This window comes from Mytilus galloprovincialis, chromosome 11, assembly GCF_965363235.1.
Source record: "Mytilus galloprovincialis chromosome 11, xbMytGall1.hap1.1, whole genome shotgun sequence".
NCBI lineage: Eukaryota > Metazoa > Mollusca > Bivalvia > Mytilida > Mytilidae > Mytilus > Mytilus galloprovincialis.
In genome coordinates, this window is record NC_134848.1 from 31,904,898 (window position 1) to 31,924,481 (window position 19,584).

A 19,584-nucleotide genomic window follows, 5' to 3' on the forward strand; every position below is an offset into this window, starting at 1 on the left:
ATATGCATATACCGTTTTGTATTGATTGAATTAAACTCCTATAAAATTATCTCTAGTAAATGTTTTTGAATAAATTTAATTAATTATTGTTGAGATTTTTTTCATAAAATATTTATTGAACATTTTTACTGATATTGAACTGAAAATATTTCAGTTCTATTTACCGTTATTGTTTTGATAATCATTTCAATGCAACTAATGTGTGAGCAGAGTGTGTATATTATTTTGTAAAGGTCACTGTATATTTCTCGGCTTGAGGTCAATTCGTTTACCTTGTAGCTATTTAGCCGCAGGTGTGAGTTCAAGCGTACACAGGTATAAATGTTGTTATTTGGAAAGGATAAACAGAAAGGATTAGAAAGAGTATGCTGTCACGGTGTTAATACACTAAGATTTAATACACGATGAGAATAAAGATACAATAATTAAATTGTGTAAATTAATTGAAAATAAAATTCAGATTCGTAATTCCGAAAGTGTATAAAAATAAAAGGAAACAATTTTTGATTACTTTCTTAGCGACAATTGGCGTAAAGATTCAAATATGAAGCAAAAAATAGTAGTTTTAATCTTTTATAAAAACTAAATGCAAAATTACCCAATTTGATATACCATTGTACATCTGTTTGATATCATTGACTTTACCGGAATTTCTTAACTTGTATTCAAATCTGGCTGTGTTTAAATGCTAATAAAACTATTGCAATTTTAAAGTTTTTAATTGACAAAAAAATACAACATACAACATGCATGATTGTTTTTTAGTTTCTTTTAAACATTTATTCTTACATAATTAAATTCATTTGACAATCATTTACACGAACTTTTTGTGAATAGAATATCAATTATCTAAGCTAAGGCATTATTTCTTTTTAGGATTTTTGAGGATTTTTTTTTAAATTCTATGATAATATTTGTGCAATGTTGAACATGATAGCCGTCATTAATCCAAATAAGTAATACAGTAGTTGTAATAAAAGTTATATTTTAGTCATGCATAACTGATATTGACGAATTTATAATAGTTCGTCCATACATCGTTGTTCTTGAAACAATCATTATTAGTATACATGTAAGTTTCCTGACGTATAAGAGCCATTGAGGATGAGCTCCAGAGAAATCAGACTAGTGGCGTTTCGTTCGTTTGTTTGTTGGGAAAGGAGAGGAAATGCAACCGCTTGTACAGATAAACGACAGAATTACCATACAAGCATTTATAGTCAACACAATCAGAAAGAGTTCCCATCGTTAGACGGGGAATATGAAGGCTTCCAAGAATGAACAAGTGACATGTCTAACTCTGAACAGTTAGAAAACAGACTATCGACATTGACCGCTTGTTCTTAATATTTGAAACTGTATGCATATATACGTATACGTTTATGATATATATAGTGATGAGTTCTTGTGTCTGACAAAAAATAAATTCCTTCATGGTTATATCTTGCCATACGTTTATATTGGTTTGTAAGGTGATTACTCACAATCGTTATTTTAAAATCCTGTTTGTGAGATGTAGATTCATTTCAATACAGAAATTTCGTCTATATATTTCACAAGTGTATAACACGGAGAAGCTCTGAAGGTCCATTACTCCCATTTTGTTTGGGTGTGAACCATCGATGTTTACAGCAATATCACAGAATAAGATGATGATGGTAGAAAGAACTATGGGCGTCATGTGGCAAATATTACATGCATACCGGACAATGAGTTGTCAATCTGTATGAAAAGATTTCCAATACAACCATATTATTGAGAAGGAATGTTTACATGCTATACTCTCGTACTAGTATTACAGGGTTCTTGTGGCGTTCACCTTAGACACACATCTTTTTAACGATGTTTAAAAAAAAGAGAGAACCAATTTAATGTCATATTTCCCTATTTTTTAAATATAACTAAAAGTCTTTTATCTGACAAGAATACCCCTATTTAGCGAACAAGTAATTTATTCTTTTTTCTGTTATTGAATACCAAGCTAGAAAGAAAATAAATCCCGAAATTAATTTGAAACTTTGATACTCAAAAGTTTCCCAGCAAAATATTCACATTCCCTGGGGATAATTAGTGTTCGTCCAGTGGCATATATAACAATTGTGATGACGAATTACTTCCTTTGTTCGAGAACAATCTTATTGAAATATAAATCTGTGATTTTACTGGGTCCACAGCTTCAATGAACCAAAGCAAAAGTTATACATCGACCTGTATTTAAATCAAATTGGTTCTCTTCTTCTTCTGGTATACAATAGTCTATCGACATTCGATGATTACATACTGTTGGCATACGTGGACTAGTCTATTTACAACACTTTTACCCCTATTTATTCAAAATATGTTTTTTTCTTATGTTCAATGTATACATGTATATATTTTAAATTGCGCTATAGTTCCGTAACTTTCTATCCAGTCGTATAAACGAATCGTCGGCAAGTGCGTACATTTTTTTAAATCAATATTTCTGGTCTGTTCCAATCTGTCCTTCACTATTGACAATGACTATATATTACATTTTCCCAAATTCACCCTTGAAAAAAATATTTAAATAGATTTTAATTTCATCAAATCTTATTTTTTGGGTATTATTTATATGTTTATGAATTATATTCTTTACACCAGAAATGTTATTTATAAACAAGCGTATGAGTTTAGTAATGACAAGTCAGACAGAGTTGTATATTATTCATCTGATAGTTCAAATTGGAAAGTTATAAGTTATAAGTTATCAGCCGTGTACACTGATCAATACCTGCAGAAGTGAAACGATGCATGAACTTGCAAGCCCGACAGGAATCGCTTGAATACCTGGACGTGTCACCTCACACCCCTCACAATACCTTTGGAAGTAATACCTTTAGCGGTGTGTTCTCATTTCGCCTTAACTGTGAATTCCAGGTAAAAAAGGTAAAAAATATACTAAGGCCAGGTGGGAATTGAACTAAGGCGAAATGTGAATTTAGATAAAAATACTAAATAAACAAATTAAACCTCTGTGTTTTTATAGCAATTTAAACGTCATGTAATTAGGGAATTGTTTCTCTTGAGTGAATATTTTTAATAAAAGTGACCATTTTTTTTATTTCAAAAGTTGTGAAATCAGGAAAAATCTAGAATTATAAAAACATTTTTGAGTAGGAAAGTTGCTTCTCTTGAAATATTGTCTAAAAACCTAAATAATTTATTTATCCTTTACATAATGAAACACACAAAAAGTTTAATAGACCAAAAAAAAAACCATGTCTTCCCACAGACTTGTTTATTATATAACAGAAACTTTAATAAAAAAAAATTAAAATAAAAACTGTGCTAATTATATCTAATAAATTTGTAAGGATTCCGCGGAACCTGGTGTCTCACCTAATTTTTCTGTTAATCGCAGGCTCAACAAAAATGAGGAAAAAAATAATAAAAATATTCCTCTCTATACTATCTTTTGATTGAAAGAAGCTTCTGTCCAAGTTTGGTAAAAATCCAGGATAGTTTATGAATCTAATAAATGTTTTTCAAACTTTAACTGCAAACTATATGTAATGTAACTGGTAGAAAAGCTTAGTCCATTTATAAGTAAAATACGGAAAAAGAAGATTTTTTTAAACTAAGTTTCTTTCTAGATACTAGCTTTTGATCATAAACAAGCTTCTGTCCAAGATTGGTACAAATCCAGGATAGTTTAAGAAAGTTATTATTATTATTATAATAATTTAATTCCATTGTTTACACAAGTTCCCATTTCACCTTAGTTTATTCTTTTTAACCTGAAAATTTGCACTAAGGCGAAATGGGATTAATTTTATATAATAATTTTGACAGCTAAGGCAAAATGAGAACAAGCCCCTTTAGCCATGCTGGTGATCAGATGAGGGAAGATCAAAATATATTTGTTTATTACTTTAAAGAATTATGAACAAATTAGATTTTCGAAAACAATTTTCACGGAACACTTATTTATGATTTCAACTTTGACTTTTCACCTAATTCCAATATCAACAGTTTAAAAACAACAGACCATGGTAATTTAAAAAAAGTAAGAATATTTTTCGTATCAAGTTAGTTAGTCGGATAAACCGTACGATTGACAAGATATCGACACGCAATTACGACTACATCGGTTACTGTAGTTATGTTTCTTTGTGGTTTATAGACATATCGTTTTTATTAATCGGGAAAGAAGACAAAATGGCGGATCGCAGAGAATTGATACTCTAAATTTAAAATCGATGGTGATCGCTTATCTAGCGGAATAAAACTTTAATATCTATGAATTTGAGCATTTTTATACAGAATGAACATAATATCAATTTTTGATTTTTTTGCGAAGTTTCCCTTTAATCAATTTATAAACAAGGTAATCATAATTCAGTCAGGTGTATTTCATGCATTTTTATTAAAGGTAATTTAATCCATTACCTGTGTACACAAATATCTTGTTATTTTTTATTGATCGGATAGGAAATTTGAGGCTCAGTACGGGATAAAAACATTTCTACAACATATGGAAAATATATAAATCTTAATACATACTTTTCATAATGTCTTTCTTAATTCAATGTGAGTAAATTGTTGGGGAAAAAAATCCAGACGAAGAAATATTGCTAATTGGACTGTGAAATGATTTCATTTTGACAGTTTAATTTATGTAACCAGTGTCGAAGACGATATTCCGACTAAATGATACAAATAACCATGACTGGGAAAATAGTTAAACAATTGATGAAGACTAACACTGTAAATGTTCTAAGAACTTGTCAATCTCACTGAAATTTATCGTACTAAATATTTACAAGATCTTGGGAATTCGTACTTGACGTGGTGTAATGTTTCATAAACACTATTTTTCTTTAAAGGATCTCCTTAGTAAAACCTATTTTGGGTGTTATTGCCCACGTTTGTATCTTACATGCTTATTTCACTTTTATCAAATGTGAAACCCGAGTATTCCGACACCCTGTCCAATCCGACATATTTCTCTGGTCCCGAGGTGTGTCGGATAAGACAGGTTCCACTGCATATGTTTTGAAATGAACTATAAAAAAAATTCGGAATGGGCGTATATTGCACTTGTGGCGCAGCTGTTTATTCTAATTCTGATTTCCAATATATTTCAATAATAGTGAACTACCAACATAATCGTGGCAAGCAAGTTAGACTGTCAAGAAAGTAAGCATATCAAACACATTACTGTATGAAGCAAGCTACTGGTAACACAATTCCTGTGTTGACCACAATATAGGTTATTGAGTAGTCAACAAAGTAGGTTGTTGAGCACCTCAGTTTGTATTGATAAAATTATCTGTAATTTCAAATGTTATTTTGGACTGTCAATTAAGTCATTTTAAGCTTGAGAGGCAAAATAAACCTTTGCAAAAAAAAAGCTCAGACCTGTCCTCTGTTTATCATTGGATGAAAATCTTATATTTTCAGTTAAAGAAAAATGGACCAGATTTGCAGATGCAAATCCATCTGTGGTGATGCAGTACGTCATAAGTAGGCCCAGGGTAATAGAACAACTGCAATGCATTTTGGACTCTGATTCAGGTAAATTTAGAGTTTTACCAAAGAAACAAATGGAATTGTGAATTCAAAAACATGTGTTTTTGATTTCTGTTTAATAATTGAATGATTAATTGTAATATGTTTTGCATTAGTCCATGATTGCAGAATATTTAATTTATTTCAGACAACATGTATGAAAGATGAGCATTGTTGATTGCTTTATAGATTATTATTAGGGTAATGTGAGCTTTTGCCACCATGAAACATCTATCATAACTTATCACACTTTAATCTTCCCCTCTGAAACCGCTGGGCTAAATGGAATCAAACTTGGCAGGATGCATCTATGTAAGGTCTGTTATAAAATTGCCTCATTTCGTCCTGATTGGACAACAAAATTGGCTGCCATGGGCAATTCTTGATGCTCACCTGAGCCTCTAGTTTTTTTTTTATTCAGTCATCTTCAAAATTGTTACTAAAAGAATGCATAGATCACACACAAAAAATTAAAACGGCATTAAAATTGCTATATTTAGCCATTGATATGTTTGGTTAAGACTATCCAGGTAAGCAATTTATGTTAGTTAATGAAATATCTTTCCTTATTCAGAGAAAGAGTTAGAAATAGACAGAGAAGAAGATAGAAATACTCAGATGGAAGGTGTAGAGGCAGAAGAAGATTTTGAGAGGGAACAGTTCATCGATTCAGAAGAGAATATTATCAATGAAGAAGAGGGTATAAATATTGTCAAGTGCTGTTTTTATCCCCCCTGCTAAGCGAAAGCGGGGGGATTATGTCATGTATGTAATGCAGTCCGTCTGTTTGTATGTATGTAATGTCATGCAAAATCTCAGAAACTAGAAATGATGGAAACTTGAAACTTGGTAGCATGTTAGAGTATGTGATCAGGGTATGAAATTCATGCCCTAGGGCAAATTTATGAGCGAAATTTCGTTTTTGAGATAGGCAGAAAATGGTGAAATCTTCCAAAATATTTACAATAGGAAGTTGGTTCCAACAGTATGACCTCCCATTATGGGTACCAAGTCTAGCAGTGGCATGGTATTTTGCCTGCAAGCCCTGAGGGCATTTTCCTAAGGGTTAAAAATAATGACAAAATCGATTCTGCACGAACTCCTCTTACACCTTTCATGGTAGAAACAAGAAAATTATAAGTGTATAAGTAGTACTATGAAAGTTGTCTGTGTCGAAGGTTTCGGAATTTTGAACTTTGCCCTTAGGGCAAAATGATTTCCCACCAAATGATTAATATGCGACATCTTTTGGTATGATTATGATCCAAGCAACTAACTTTTTATACCACCGCAAAAATTTTGCGTTCGTATAATGGTATCGCCCCTGTCCGTTGGCGTCGTCGGTGTCGGCGTCGTCGTCGTCGTCCAGATTAATGGTTTCCGGACAATAACTTAAGTTCTGATAGAGCAAATGCTACGAAATTTTAACACAAGGAATATAACCACAAAATACAGCTTGGGATTGTTTTTGGGGGTTATGCCCCCGCCGGTTCCTGAAATAGGGGCCAAAAAGGGCAAAATAAGTGTTTATATTAAATATGATGTAGAGGATTTATTTTTATGCCCCACCTACGATAGTAGAGGGGCATTATGTTTTCTGGTCTGTGCGTCCGTCCGTCCGTCCGTCCGTTCGTTCGTTCGTCCGTCTGTCCCGCTTCAGGTTAAAGTTTTTGGTCGAGGTAGTTTTTGATGAAGTTGAAGTCCAATCGACTTCAAACTTGGTACACATGTTCCCTATGATATGATCTTTCTAATTTTAATGCCAAATTAGAGATTTTACCCCAATTTCACGGTCCACTGAACATAGAAAATGATAGTGCGAGTGGGGCATTCGTGTACTGAGGACACATTCTTGTTTGTTCAATTTTAATCAAATTTTTTTCATAATGTTCCTTATGAAATCCCGCAACTGTAATATTGCAACGGATTTAACATAGCCTTTACCGTTTCCGAGCTATAAGCGGCCAAAGTGGTGCTAAATCCCAAAAAACGAACTTTTTTATTTCTTGTCCGATTTCAATGGGTTTTTTTTTTTTGATTCCTCATGAAATTTTAAGCGATTTGAGCTAGGACCTACGGTTTCGGAGCTACAAGGGGCCAAAAGGGGCTAAAACTGCCTTCTCTTTTTTGTTCGTCAAATTTTTATTTTTCATCTTATTTTCATTTTGTTTTTTTCATTATGTTCCTTATGAAATTCCGCACCGATAGTATGTCAACGGACTTAACGTAGCTTTTACCGTTTCCGAGCTATTAGGGACCAAAGTGGTGCTAAATAAAAAAAAAAAACTTTTTTATTTCTCGTCCGATTTCAACGGGTTTTTTTTCTTTGGATTGCTTATGAAATTTCCAACTCAGAAAATTTTTACCGATTTGAGCTAGGACTTACGGTTTCTGAGCTACAAGGGGCTAAAAGGGCTAAAACGAACTTCTCTTTTTTGTTTGTCAAATTTTTATTTTTCATCTTATTTTGGTTTTGTTTTTTTCATTATGTTCCTTATGAACTTCCGCACCGATAGTATGTCAACGGATTTAACATAGCTTTTACCGTTTCCGAGCTATTAGGGGCCAAAGTGGTGCTAACTCCAAAAATAGAACTTTTTTATTTCTCGTCAAATTACAACATTTTTTTTGTTTGGATTCCTTAACAAATTTCCAACCCGTTTGATTCTCTCCAAATTTAAGCTGGGACTTACGGTTTCCCTGCTACAAGGGTCTTAATTTCTGTGTCCAGTATATTACTGTGTCCAGCTAATTACTGTATCCAGCAAATTACTGTGTCCAGCAAATTACTGTGTCCAGCACATTATTGTGTCCACTTTAGTAGTGTGTCAATACTTGCCCAAATGAACACTTGTCGACAACTGCGGTCGTATCATGCTGTGCTCGGCGAAGCTTTTTATTATGTATTAGTATAACAGTTGGAACAATACTGTATGTTTGGATTCCAAATATGGCAATTCCAACTTTGGTAAATTTCCTGAAAGTCTCAAAGACTGTTTAAATTTTGGAAATGTTCCTTGAAACTAATTGTGTTTTACAATAACATATAAAAAGATATGCACACTTGGATTTTTAAAAAATGCCAATTCCAGTTTTAAGAAAATTCCTGAAAGTCTCAAAGACTGGCAAATCTTTGAAAATGTTCTTCAAAACTTACTATTCTTACATTGCAAAAACAAACAAAATATTTTTGAATGTTCAGATTTCCATTTTTGGTAAATTTCCTGAAAGTCTCAAAGACTCATTATTTTTTCAAAATTTAACTTGCAATTAATCTCTTTTGCTACATTTTATTTATTGGAATTACATGGAACACTAAGATTTCAAAAAATTGCAATTCCAAGTTTTGTAAATTTTCTGAAAGTCTTAAAAAGACTGCTTGATTTTTGGAATCATTCTACAAGACTTACCATATATATATATCATAAAAACTAATGAAATGTTTTGAAATGCTCTGATTCCAAAAGTTGCAATTCCAACTTTGGTAAATTTCCTGAAAGTCTCAAAGACTAGTTAGTTTTTGAAATGAAACTTTTACGCTGATGCTTGTAAAATGGGTTAAAACAAGTCCAATGTTTAGTGTGGTATAATAAAACAATTATGTCCTTCATGAAAAGTTAATATCCAAAATTGTTAAATCTCGAAAGGGGGAATTTCCCTTTGGCTATGCCCGCAGGAAATAACCTCTTCCTCGATTTATCAATTTTGGATACAGTAAAACCTGTGTAAACCGGCCACCTCTGGGACCGTCAAAAAGGGCCGATTTAGGCAGTGGGTCGGTTTATTCAGGTTTTCAGATTGACAGGAAGTCAGTGGTTCATGACGTCAGATATTTTACAGAACTGCATATTTCATGCAATTAACAAATAATAAGCTTGTATAGTACAGTAGATTACTGACATATTATAAATTAGTGTATTGAATAATAGAAAATTCTGAAACTAATTTTATTTAACCTAGAGTGCCGATGATTTGAACACAATATATATTTGGACATGTCCCTGCTTTTTACCATTTTTCTACGAACGAAACATCTTCAATCATTGCTCTCATTGGTATGAGAAAGTTAAGAAATCCATCATCTTTGGAATTTGAAAAATGATTCATACATTTAATGTTTGTGAAGAAATACTCATATGAAGTTAAAGTTTCTGGCTCGTCCGCTTCATTTTCACTTTCGCAGATTTTGTTTGCGTCGGAATCTCCACATTGTTTGAATTGATAAACACGAGTTGTTTTTCTGTCCATCATAAGTTTCCTCCGTAGGCATTGAAGATTAATTTTCCATAGCAGTTATTTCGTTTCAAAAGTGGTCGGATCTCTGTCGACTTGATCAGTTGATTGACATCAATCAATACCGTTATGATAAAAGGCCAAACCGGTTTTGACAGGTAATAATTAAAGTAATTTACTGTATTGGGACTAGATAATTAGATCGGAATTCCGAATAGACAGGGTCCGGTTTACAAGGGACATTTTTGCAAAGAATATTAAGGGAAGGAAGTGGGACTTTAATTTTCGGCCGGAATTGACAGGAAACCGGATTACTCAGGGTCCGGTTTTCACAGGTTTGACTGTATTAACTTTCCATGAAGGTCATAATTGTATATTATACAATTTATGACTTTTGATGAGGTGGATACAAGGATTTATTTACCTTGTACAAATATTTCATGTGATTAAGGTCAATATTTAAGAAATAGTTCAAGACACTGAGGGCCTTTTGGAGTGGCCTGCCAGTCCATATATTACAATTTGGCCTAAAGTTTCAATGAACAATTTCTTTAATTATACTTTCAACTGTCCTTTACAGTAACATGACTATCAATCTTTATTTTTAAAATTTTGTAAAAAAAAAAAATGAGTCTTTCATTGATATTTTATTGTAATAATTTGATACATTATTTAGTTTTACCCCCGCTTAAAAAAACGGGGTATATAGTATTCGTTGTGTCCGTCCGTTCATCCTTCCGTCCCTAAACTACTGAAGGGAATTCCATGAAACTGTCAGAGAATCTTTGTTACATGTTCCCATTGTGCACCTCCTAATTTAGATTTTGATCCTACCAATTTCTGCGGTTTCCAATAGCAAATCATGGACTTTGTCTGTCCCTTCGTCCGTCATACTAAGCCATCCTGTTTACGGACTTAGTACATATATTAAACATATGGCTGTTAATGAAAAACATGTTCGACTGTATTGACTAATATCTCAAAAACCATTCATTGCAAACAGAGAAAATGTGACAAGGACAAAAATGTTCAGAATGACAAGATCTATTTAATTTATATTTATGTCAAAATTGTTGGATACTCCTGCATAGGGGTTATTGGCCATAAATGACAGTTTTTGGCAAATTTGAATGCTTTTGGCTATTATCTCATAAACTATTATCACTGTGCTTAAACGGCTGTGGGTAACTTAAGTTACCCACAGCCCAATATGGCGGCGTAAAATAATGCGATTTTAATTTTATCAAATATCTTTAGATTTACGCATTAATAATTCTTTACAAGTTGTCAATGTATTGTATCTAAGGCAAAATAATCAACTGAAAACAAAAAATGTAATGCATTTTGTCTTAGCTTAGCGTAAGAACAATTTTAAAAATGGCAAAAGATGTCCGTAACTTTTCTTAACCGAAAACTCTGGCTGTGGGTAATTTTTCTGTTGTAGCCTTTGGATGCATAATTTTTGCGTATATAAGGATTCTTTATACATAATGATCTGACATTTGTTTTCCTTTTCCACGGACACCGAAGAAAATGACACTCACAAACATGGGGATAATACCAACTTAAGCGCTTAACTTTGATCCGTTTAGCTGTGCTGGATGTACAAATACACAGTCAGGTCCGGTCAGATTAGGGACATTAAATCCGATGCCTCGTATAGGAAGAGTGCCACGCTCTCTACGTTCATGAAAATATAACATAAAATTGCGTACCAATACAGGATAATTTGTACATTAAACATGCAATAAACTTCAGCATTTCAGCTACTGCAATTTACAATCATTAGATCTGCAAGTTACACGCATCTGCTTTACAAGTTAAGGGCATCTAAACTGTAGAAAAAGCAGCAGGTACACGCATCTTACAGCTCACTAAGAGCTTTAAAAATGAAATAGCTAGACATATAATAAACATGATTCTGGTCTATATTAAATCTTGAGACACTGACCTTTTCCTAAATTGCAAAATTCAACAATTGTAACAATTTTATAGGCTTAAAAGCTAGAAAATATAATGCCCATATTTTCGTATGCCATCTACGGCTAACCGTAACTGCATTTACGGGCATCGGCTTTATACCAGTGATTTTCCACTATTAACAGCTACCGAAGGAGAGACAGGGTTTCAAAGAACTCAATAAATCATTATCCCAGTAGAAATTTTATTTTCAACTGTTTGAAGAAAAACAACAATGTGATCCTGGCAAATCTATTTGAAATTACATATATGTAATTGCACTATGTTTCGATGAGTAACACAAGTAAATAATGAAGAAAGTTTATTAACCCAACTAGTCCTGGTTTCTTAAAAAATAAGGCTAAGATATTTTCATTGTTTCAGTATTAATGTACGGTTTATTCCCTTTTGTAATTTCATCTGAAAATTTGAATATTGGCACCGCATAGAAGAAAAACATTTAAGCTACATGTTCAGATTTTTCGGCTTCTTAATATTCATCTTAAACTAGTTGATGAAGGACAGCCGTGGTTTGTTATTGTAAAAATGTATGTTGCAGTACTGTGTTGCTGTAATTTTATGAGTAAAACAGACAGAGTGATATCACATATAATCTAGAATAAAAAATGTTGAAGGGGTTTAGTGTTTTGCTTTAAGGGATCGTTTCGAAAATTGGAACTTCTGACTATGAATTCCCCTTGCCGTTTTTGGGAATAAGTAAGGCGTTAACCTTTACTCTTTACTGTAACTAAATGTAGTTGTATACCAACTTACGATATTTCATAGCTTACCTTTATATTTTTGTGTATAACAATATAAATTCTGAGAAAAGTTAAAGACACATCATGAAGTTACGGACATCTCTGTAAATTACGTAAAAAAAGTTACGGATATCTCTTGTAAAAGTTACGTACCTCTTTTGGACTTTTAAAATCAGTTGTTTTTCGACTTATTGTTTTATACTTAAGTTATTTCTACTTTTATTAGTGCGGGCGAAACTGATATACATCTTCTTGAAAGCTTTATCTTCGTTAAACAACTTTGTTTTGCTTTAAAATAACTAAAATCTATATAAACAGAAGATGTCTTGCGCCATCTTGGGCTGTGGGTAACTTAAGTTACCCACAGCTGTTTAACATGTTTAAGCACAGTGATTATAGATAGAAAAAAAAATATTTTAGATTGCAAATATGTTCAGCAATAAAAGCTCTACACACAGTTCAAATGACCACTTGTTATTGGATTTATTGCCCTTAAATGTTTATTACTTGTTTATTACCATATCCTCTATTTTTATATTTTCACCGATTTTAGTACTTTAAAAAGTATCTTTTAAACTGTTATAGATATATTGAAAGTTTGAACAGCAAAAATGTTAAGTAGGACAAGATCTAAAAAATACAGCCAGTGGGTCTGAAATCATCCTCAAAGGAAGATTTAGACAAATTTGAAAACAGGTGAGCGACACAGGCTCCTTGGAGCCTCTAGTTACCTTTCTTGCAATAGTTACTAGCTGGTTCGTGTCAAGCGCAAAATTATTATGATTTACATTCAGAGTGGAATTGGTAACGACACGGACACATAAATATTCTGAAATATAAAACAGCAATACAAGACTTGACACAGCTTGTTTTTTTTTTTTTGTCAGATCATACATTATTTTTTTTATTTTGGTCCTGGTAATGAAACATCTGTCAAATATGATATTCATCTTTTGCAGATCTACCAACAATGGAAACTCCAATTTCCTATCCAAAAAGGAAAAGAATTCCTAGAAAAATATATACTCCAAGCAGCAGTAAAGTAGCTGAAAAGCAAGAAAACAAGAAAAGTAAGAATTGCTGATTTGTATTATTGGTTTCTGTTTTGGTCACTTAGCCTGAAAGGCTTGCAAGTTTTTGCCATCACTAAGCATTTTCATCCATTATTTATCGTCTGTCTGTTGTCCATCCATCCATAATTTATGTTTTATTTTGTTCTAAAACATCAAACGGACAGATGGATCAGTATAAACAATATGCCCTTCACTTATTGTCACGGTGGCACGAAAAAGGCGTCTAATTTTCCATCTAGTTGTAATTTGACCATGTCATGAATATTGTCCAAGTCCCTTCCAACAACAATCGTCAATTTAAGGAAAAAAAATCCAGTAAATTTTCAAAAGTTGTAGGCTAAAAAATATCTTTAAACCTGAATTTCTTTTTATATTAAATAAAATTGACAATTTCGATTTTCAGTTATGTCAAAAGTAGTCATATTTTTTCCAACAAAGTGAATTTTTACAGATTTGAGCTAGGTCTTAAGGTTTCAGAGCTAAAAGGGGCTAAAACGGACTTCTCTTTTTTGTTCATGAAATTTTTAATTTTCATATTTTCATTTTGATTTTTTCATTTTTCATTGTTTTCCTTATGAACTTTTGCACTGGTAGAGTCTCGACGGATTTAACGTAGCTTGTACCGTTTCCGAGCTATTAGGGGCCAAAGTGGTGCTCAATCCCAAAAAACAAACTTTTTTATTTCTCGTCCGATTTCAAAGGTTTTTTTTCTTCTTTAGAGTCCTTATGAAATTTCCAACATAGAGAATTTTAGCAGATTTGAGCTAGGACTTGCAGTTCTTCCAACCTATTAGGGGCCAAAGTGGTGCTTTTTAGTACTAATGTAATTTCTGTGTCCAGCAAATTACTGTGTCAAGCATATTATTGTGTCCACTTTAGAAGTGTGTCAACACTTGCCCAAATGAACACTTGTCGACCATTGCGGTCGTATCATGGTGCACTCGGCCAAGCTCTTTATTCTTGTATGTCGTTCATGAATTCAAAAATGCTTCATCCAATTGAACTGAAATTTTAAAATTAGGCTGGAATTGGTAATGTCTGGTTACCTTTTGTTTTTTTCCAATTTTGCGATGTGTCCAGAGTATGGGACTTTGATTTTTATAAAAAATGCCATTTTTCTTGAATGTCGTACAGTAACTCAAAAATGCTTCATCCAATTAATCAGAAATTTTATAATTAGGCTAGAATAGGTAATGCCTGGTTCTCTTTCGTTTTTTTTCTGATTTTTCTATATGTTGTTCTAGAGTTGTGGGACTTTGGTGTTAAAAAAATGCGTTTTTCTTGTATGTTGTACACTAATTCAAAAATGCTTCATCCGATTGAATTAAAATTTTAAAATTAGGCTGGAATTTGTAATGCCTGGTTCCCTTTCACTTTTTATTAGCTCACCTGACCTGAAAGATCAACTGAGCTATTCCCATCACTTGGCGTCCGTCGTCGTCGTCCGTTAACTTTTAACAAAAATCTTCTCCTCTGCAACTGCCAGGCCAAATGGAACGAAACCTAGCCACAATCATCCTTAGGGTATGATGTCCATGTCAGTCAACCAAGATGGCCGCCAGGGCTAAAAATAGAACATAGGGGTAAAATGCAAATATTGACTAATTTCTTGAAAACCATTGCAGATAGAGAAAATCTGACATAGGCAAAAATGTTCAGAATGTCAAAATCTACCTAAGTTCCATTTATGCCAAAATTGTCGGATGCCCTCGCAAAGGGGTTATTGCCCATAAATGATGATTTTTGGCCAATTTTAACGTTTTTGACTATTTAAGAAATAATTCATGGCAGCCATGGTTTATCAGAGATTTTAACATGGGTTGCATTGTTTGTGTAAAATTTTAATCCCGAGTGTTAGTGAGGGTTAAAATTTCGCAAATAATAATTTTCTCCTCTGAAACTACCAGGTCAAATGGAACCAATCTTGGCCACAATCATCCTTATGGTATCTATTTTTAAAATTATATCCGTAGTCCTTGACGGGCACCAACATGGCTGCCAAGGCCAAAATTTAATAGATGTATATCATGCTAAAATTGTCATATTTCTTGCATTTTATATATAAAAAAACCTGTACTCAATTTCCTTTTGTTTTCACAATTCCCTTTATTATCCAATGCTACATACTATTATGCTGCGATTGGTAAGCACCTATGTTTCCATGAAGTGCCAGCGCTGCAGGTCCAGAGCCAACTTTGCTCTTGTTCTTTCCCATTTTCATACTTAACAAGTTTTCTTTTCATGGTCTGTATGTTTATATTATTGGCAAGTGTTAACTAGAGATCAAAAGAGGTCAGGGCATCAACTTAATCGGAATAAAAATTAGCATGGTTATAAATGCCACTTGGCTAAGTACATGTAATTAAGACAATATAAAAGAAAAAACACACCTGTCATATTTTAAATTTCTCTTTAATTACCGTTATCAGTGCCAGCTAAGTAAATTAACAGTAATAATTATACCCCCGCTCCGAAGGAGAGGGGGGGTATAGTGTTTTACCTCTGTCCGTCCGTCCGTCAGTCAGTCCGTTGTTATGATATTGTAATTATTATGTTTATTTATGTTGGCCTAATTTGTGTTGTATGGCCTGATAGTTGTTTACCAAATAATCTTATAACTGTGCAGTTTAGGAATCACTGGAACAATCACAGAATGATTGGAACTTTCTAGAATGATCCTTATAAAAGATGCGTAATTTAAACTTCTACGTTATTCCAGAAACTTCCGTTGTAACTTTCCAGGATTTTCCACAATGTTCCATTATAGAGTGTTCTAGAATTTTCCATGACAACACTATATATACAGACACTAAAGTTAAACTCTCATAATTAAACTTGGACATAGACATTGATAGACATTAGTATTCATAGCATTTGGATTGACACTTTTATTCTAAAGACAACATCATACTGGATTGTGACATTAGTAGTGAACGTAATATTCAAATTGGATTCCGAAAGATTTCCGGATACAGATAAAGATAACAGATTGGACTCATATTTTGACAGTTAAGTTAACAGTAATATTTGTTTAATACCTTTTGTAAACTTTTGTATATTAAATGTTATTAAATTTTACTATTGATTTGTGTCTTTTGTTGGCTACAATTTAAAGGCGATTTCTGGCCGTAACAGAAATTGGGGGCTCGTCCGGGAGAACGAAAATATCTTATTCAAAATTTATTCAATATTTTTATTATAACTAGCCAACAAAATTCTACAAAATGGCATTTGATGCCGGTAATTTTTTGAAAACGCCAGACCTGGAGAGTTTTGATAATTTAAAGAAAGAGGAATTAGTGTTGCTTGCTAAAGAACTGAAATTAGTTTTTAAAGTATCTATGAGAAAACAAATTATAAAAAATTTGGTTATAGACAAATTAGTTGACGCAGAAATTTTAGGTAAAGAGGCTCTTGAACTTAAGGTCGAAAATATTGACGCCTTTAAATTAAAACAGCTTGAATTAGAACATGAACGCAAACTAAAAAAACTGGAAATGAATTTGAAGGAGATGGAGAAAAGAAAAGAAGATGAATTTAAATTAAAACAGGCAGAACTGAAAATGAAGGAAAGATTGGAAATGGATAAAAAGGAAAAAGAAGATGAATTTAAATTAAAAGAACTTGAAATGAGGGAAAGGCTAGAGATGGAGAAAATGAAAATTGAAATGGTCAAAGAAGAAAGCAACACTAAAGTCCAGTCGAAATCAGAATATTTTGATGCAGCAATATTTTGTGAAAAAAACAGTCGATAAATATTTTCCACAGTTTGAGAAAATTGCTCATAGTTCATTTGTAGTTTGAATTGGCCAAAGCCATATTGGACTACAATGCTACAGAGTGTTTTTGAGGGTAAAGCCGCTGAAATATACTCCGCACTTCCATCAGAAAAAAGTTCCGATTATGACACGGTGAAACAGGAAGTTTTGAAAGCTTATGAGCTAGTACCAGAAGCATATAGACAGAAATTTAGATCTTATAAAAAGTTTGATTCACAAACCTATGTGGAATTTGCTCGGGAAAAAGAAGATCTATTTGATAAATGGCTTACGTCAAAGAAAACAGATAACAATTTTGATAACCTAAGACAATTGATGTTATTAGAAGAGTTCAAACAATGTGTTCATTTAGACTTAAAAACACATTTAGACGACAAAACTGTTGAGACAATACATGATGCAGCTGTTATTTCAGATAATTATACTCTTTCACATAAAAGAAGTTTCAAGGGTCAAAATGTTAATACTTCAAGTGGAAATTACAAAAATCAAAGCACTGAGCGTACTGATAGTAAGCCTGTTGCACAGAATAAGAGTCAGTCCAGTTATAATATGTCTAGTCCAAAATTTGATACTTTTGAGAAGAAGTCACTGACTTGTGCTTATTGTAAGAAGATTGGTCACCTGATGGCTGATTGTTTTAGACTTCAGAAGAAGAATGAACGAGATAATCAGCCGAAGACCAGTGCTTGTACGACACCTTATATTACCAGTACATTGGAATGCCCTGCGCGTCAGGCTTTTAAGTCCAGTTTTTGTGATTACATGGAGGAATATAAACCCTTTATGTCTGATGGGTTTATTTCTATTGTTGATGATACCACTCTTCAGCCTATTAAGATTTTACGAGACACTGGAGCTTCTCAGTCTTTATTGTTAGAAGGTGTGTTGCCTTTGTCCGAGAAGACTTCTGTTGGTGCCTCCGTTTTGTTACAAGGTGTAGAGTTGGGTTGTATAGATGTTCCTCTCCATCGTATTTATCTGAAGTCAGATTTGATAACTGGACCAGTTATTGTGGGTGTTCGTCCTAATCTCCCTGTTGAGGGTGTTACATTATTGCTAGGAAATGATCTAGCTAGGAACAAAGTGGTTGCAGAACCAATTGTTACCAGTGAACCGGTGGTGGATGTTAAATCACCTGAAGATGATGCTGAATTGTATCCAGCTTGTGTTGTTACTAGGGCGATGGCTAGAAAACAACAAAATGAGAATTTGCAAGAAGACAAGTTTGATTACATGGACCTTTCTGACACTTTTATAGCTGATATTGAAGATCCTGGTAACTCAGAAAAGGCTATTATAAAACCACCTAGTGTTAACAAAAATGTTATTATGCCATGGCCAGATGTGAACAGCCATTCATTAGACCGAAATAATTTACTCGAAGAACAACATAAAGACCCTGAGGTTCTTCAGCTCAGCCAGAGGGCTCAACCACAGGAGGAAGCAGACAAAGTGGCCGAATGCTATTACCATCAGGACAGTATTTTAATGAGGAAGTGGAGGCCTCCTGATGCTACCCCAGAGGAGGAATGGAGAGTGATATACCAAGTGGTGGTGCCTAAAGTTTATAGACAAGAAATTATTGGTCTTGCCCATGACACCCCCTTGGCTGGACACTTAGGTATAAGGAAGACTTGCCTTAAGATCTTGCAGCATTTTTACTGGCCTAAACTTAGAAATGATGTTGCAGAATACTGCAAATCATGTCATATATGCCAGGTTGTTGGTAAACCTAACCAGAAAATACCACCAGCACCTCTTCTGCCTATTCCAGCCTTTGACGAACCTTTCAGCAGAGTTCTAATTGACTGTGTTGGACCTTTACCAAAGACCAAGACTGGAATTGCATATTTATTGACAATCATGTGTACATCTACCCGCTTTCCTGAGGCTATTCCGCTAAGAAATATCAAGACACCTACTATTGTCAAAGCACTTATCAAATTTTTCACATTAGTAGGACTTCCTAAGTCTATACAGTCCGACCAGGGATCAAATTTCATGTCAGGTCTATTTCAGCAAGTAGTGTACCAGTTAGGGATTGCTCAGTATAGATCAAGTGCGTACCATCCAGAATCTCAAGGTGCCTTAGAACGTTTTCATCAGACATTGAAGAACATGATTAGAACTTTTTGTCTTCAATTTGACCGAGACTGGGATGATGGAGTTCACTTTCTACTTTTTGCAGTCCGAGAGGCTGTTCAAGAATCCATTGGTTTTAGTCCCTTTGAGTTGGTATTTGGC

General features: G+C 33.5%; 1 protein-coding gene across 1 annotated transcript in view; it reads left to right on the forward strand.

The window, feature by feature from the left end:
* The window catches only part of LOC143051952 (uncharacterized), a 45,982-nt gene that overhangs the window by 17,011 nt on the left and 9,387 nt on the right, over nt 1–19,584 (forward strand). Inside the window, exons 4-6 of the mRNA XM_076224936.1 lie at nt 5,425–5,538; nt 6,107–6,232; nt 13,445–13,555. Of these exons, the coding sequence (XP_076081051.1) occupies nt 5,425–5,538; nt 6,107–6,232; nt 13,445–13,555 (351 nt within the window). The remainder of the gene's footprint in view (nt 1–5,424; nt 5,539–6,106; nt 6,233–13,444; nt 13,556–19,584) is intronic.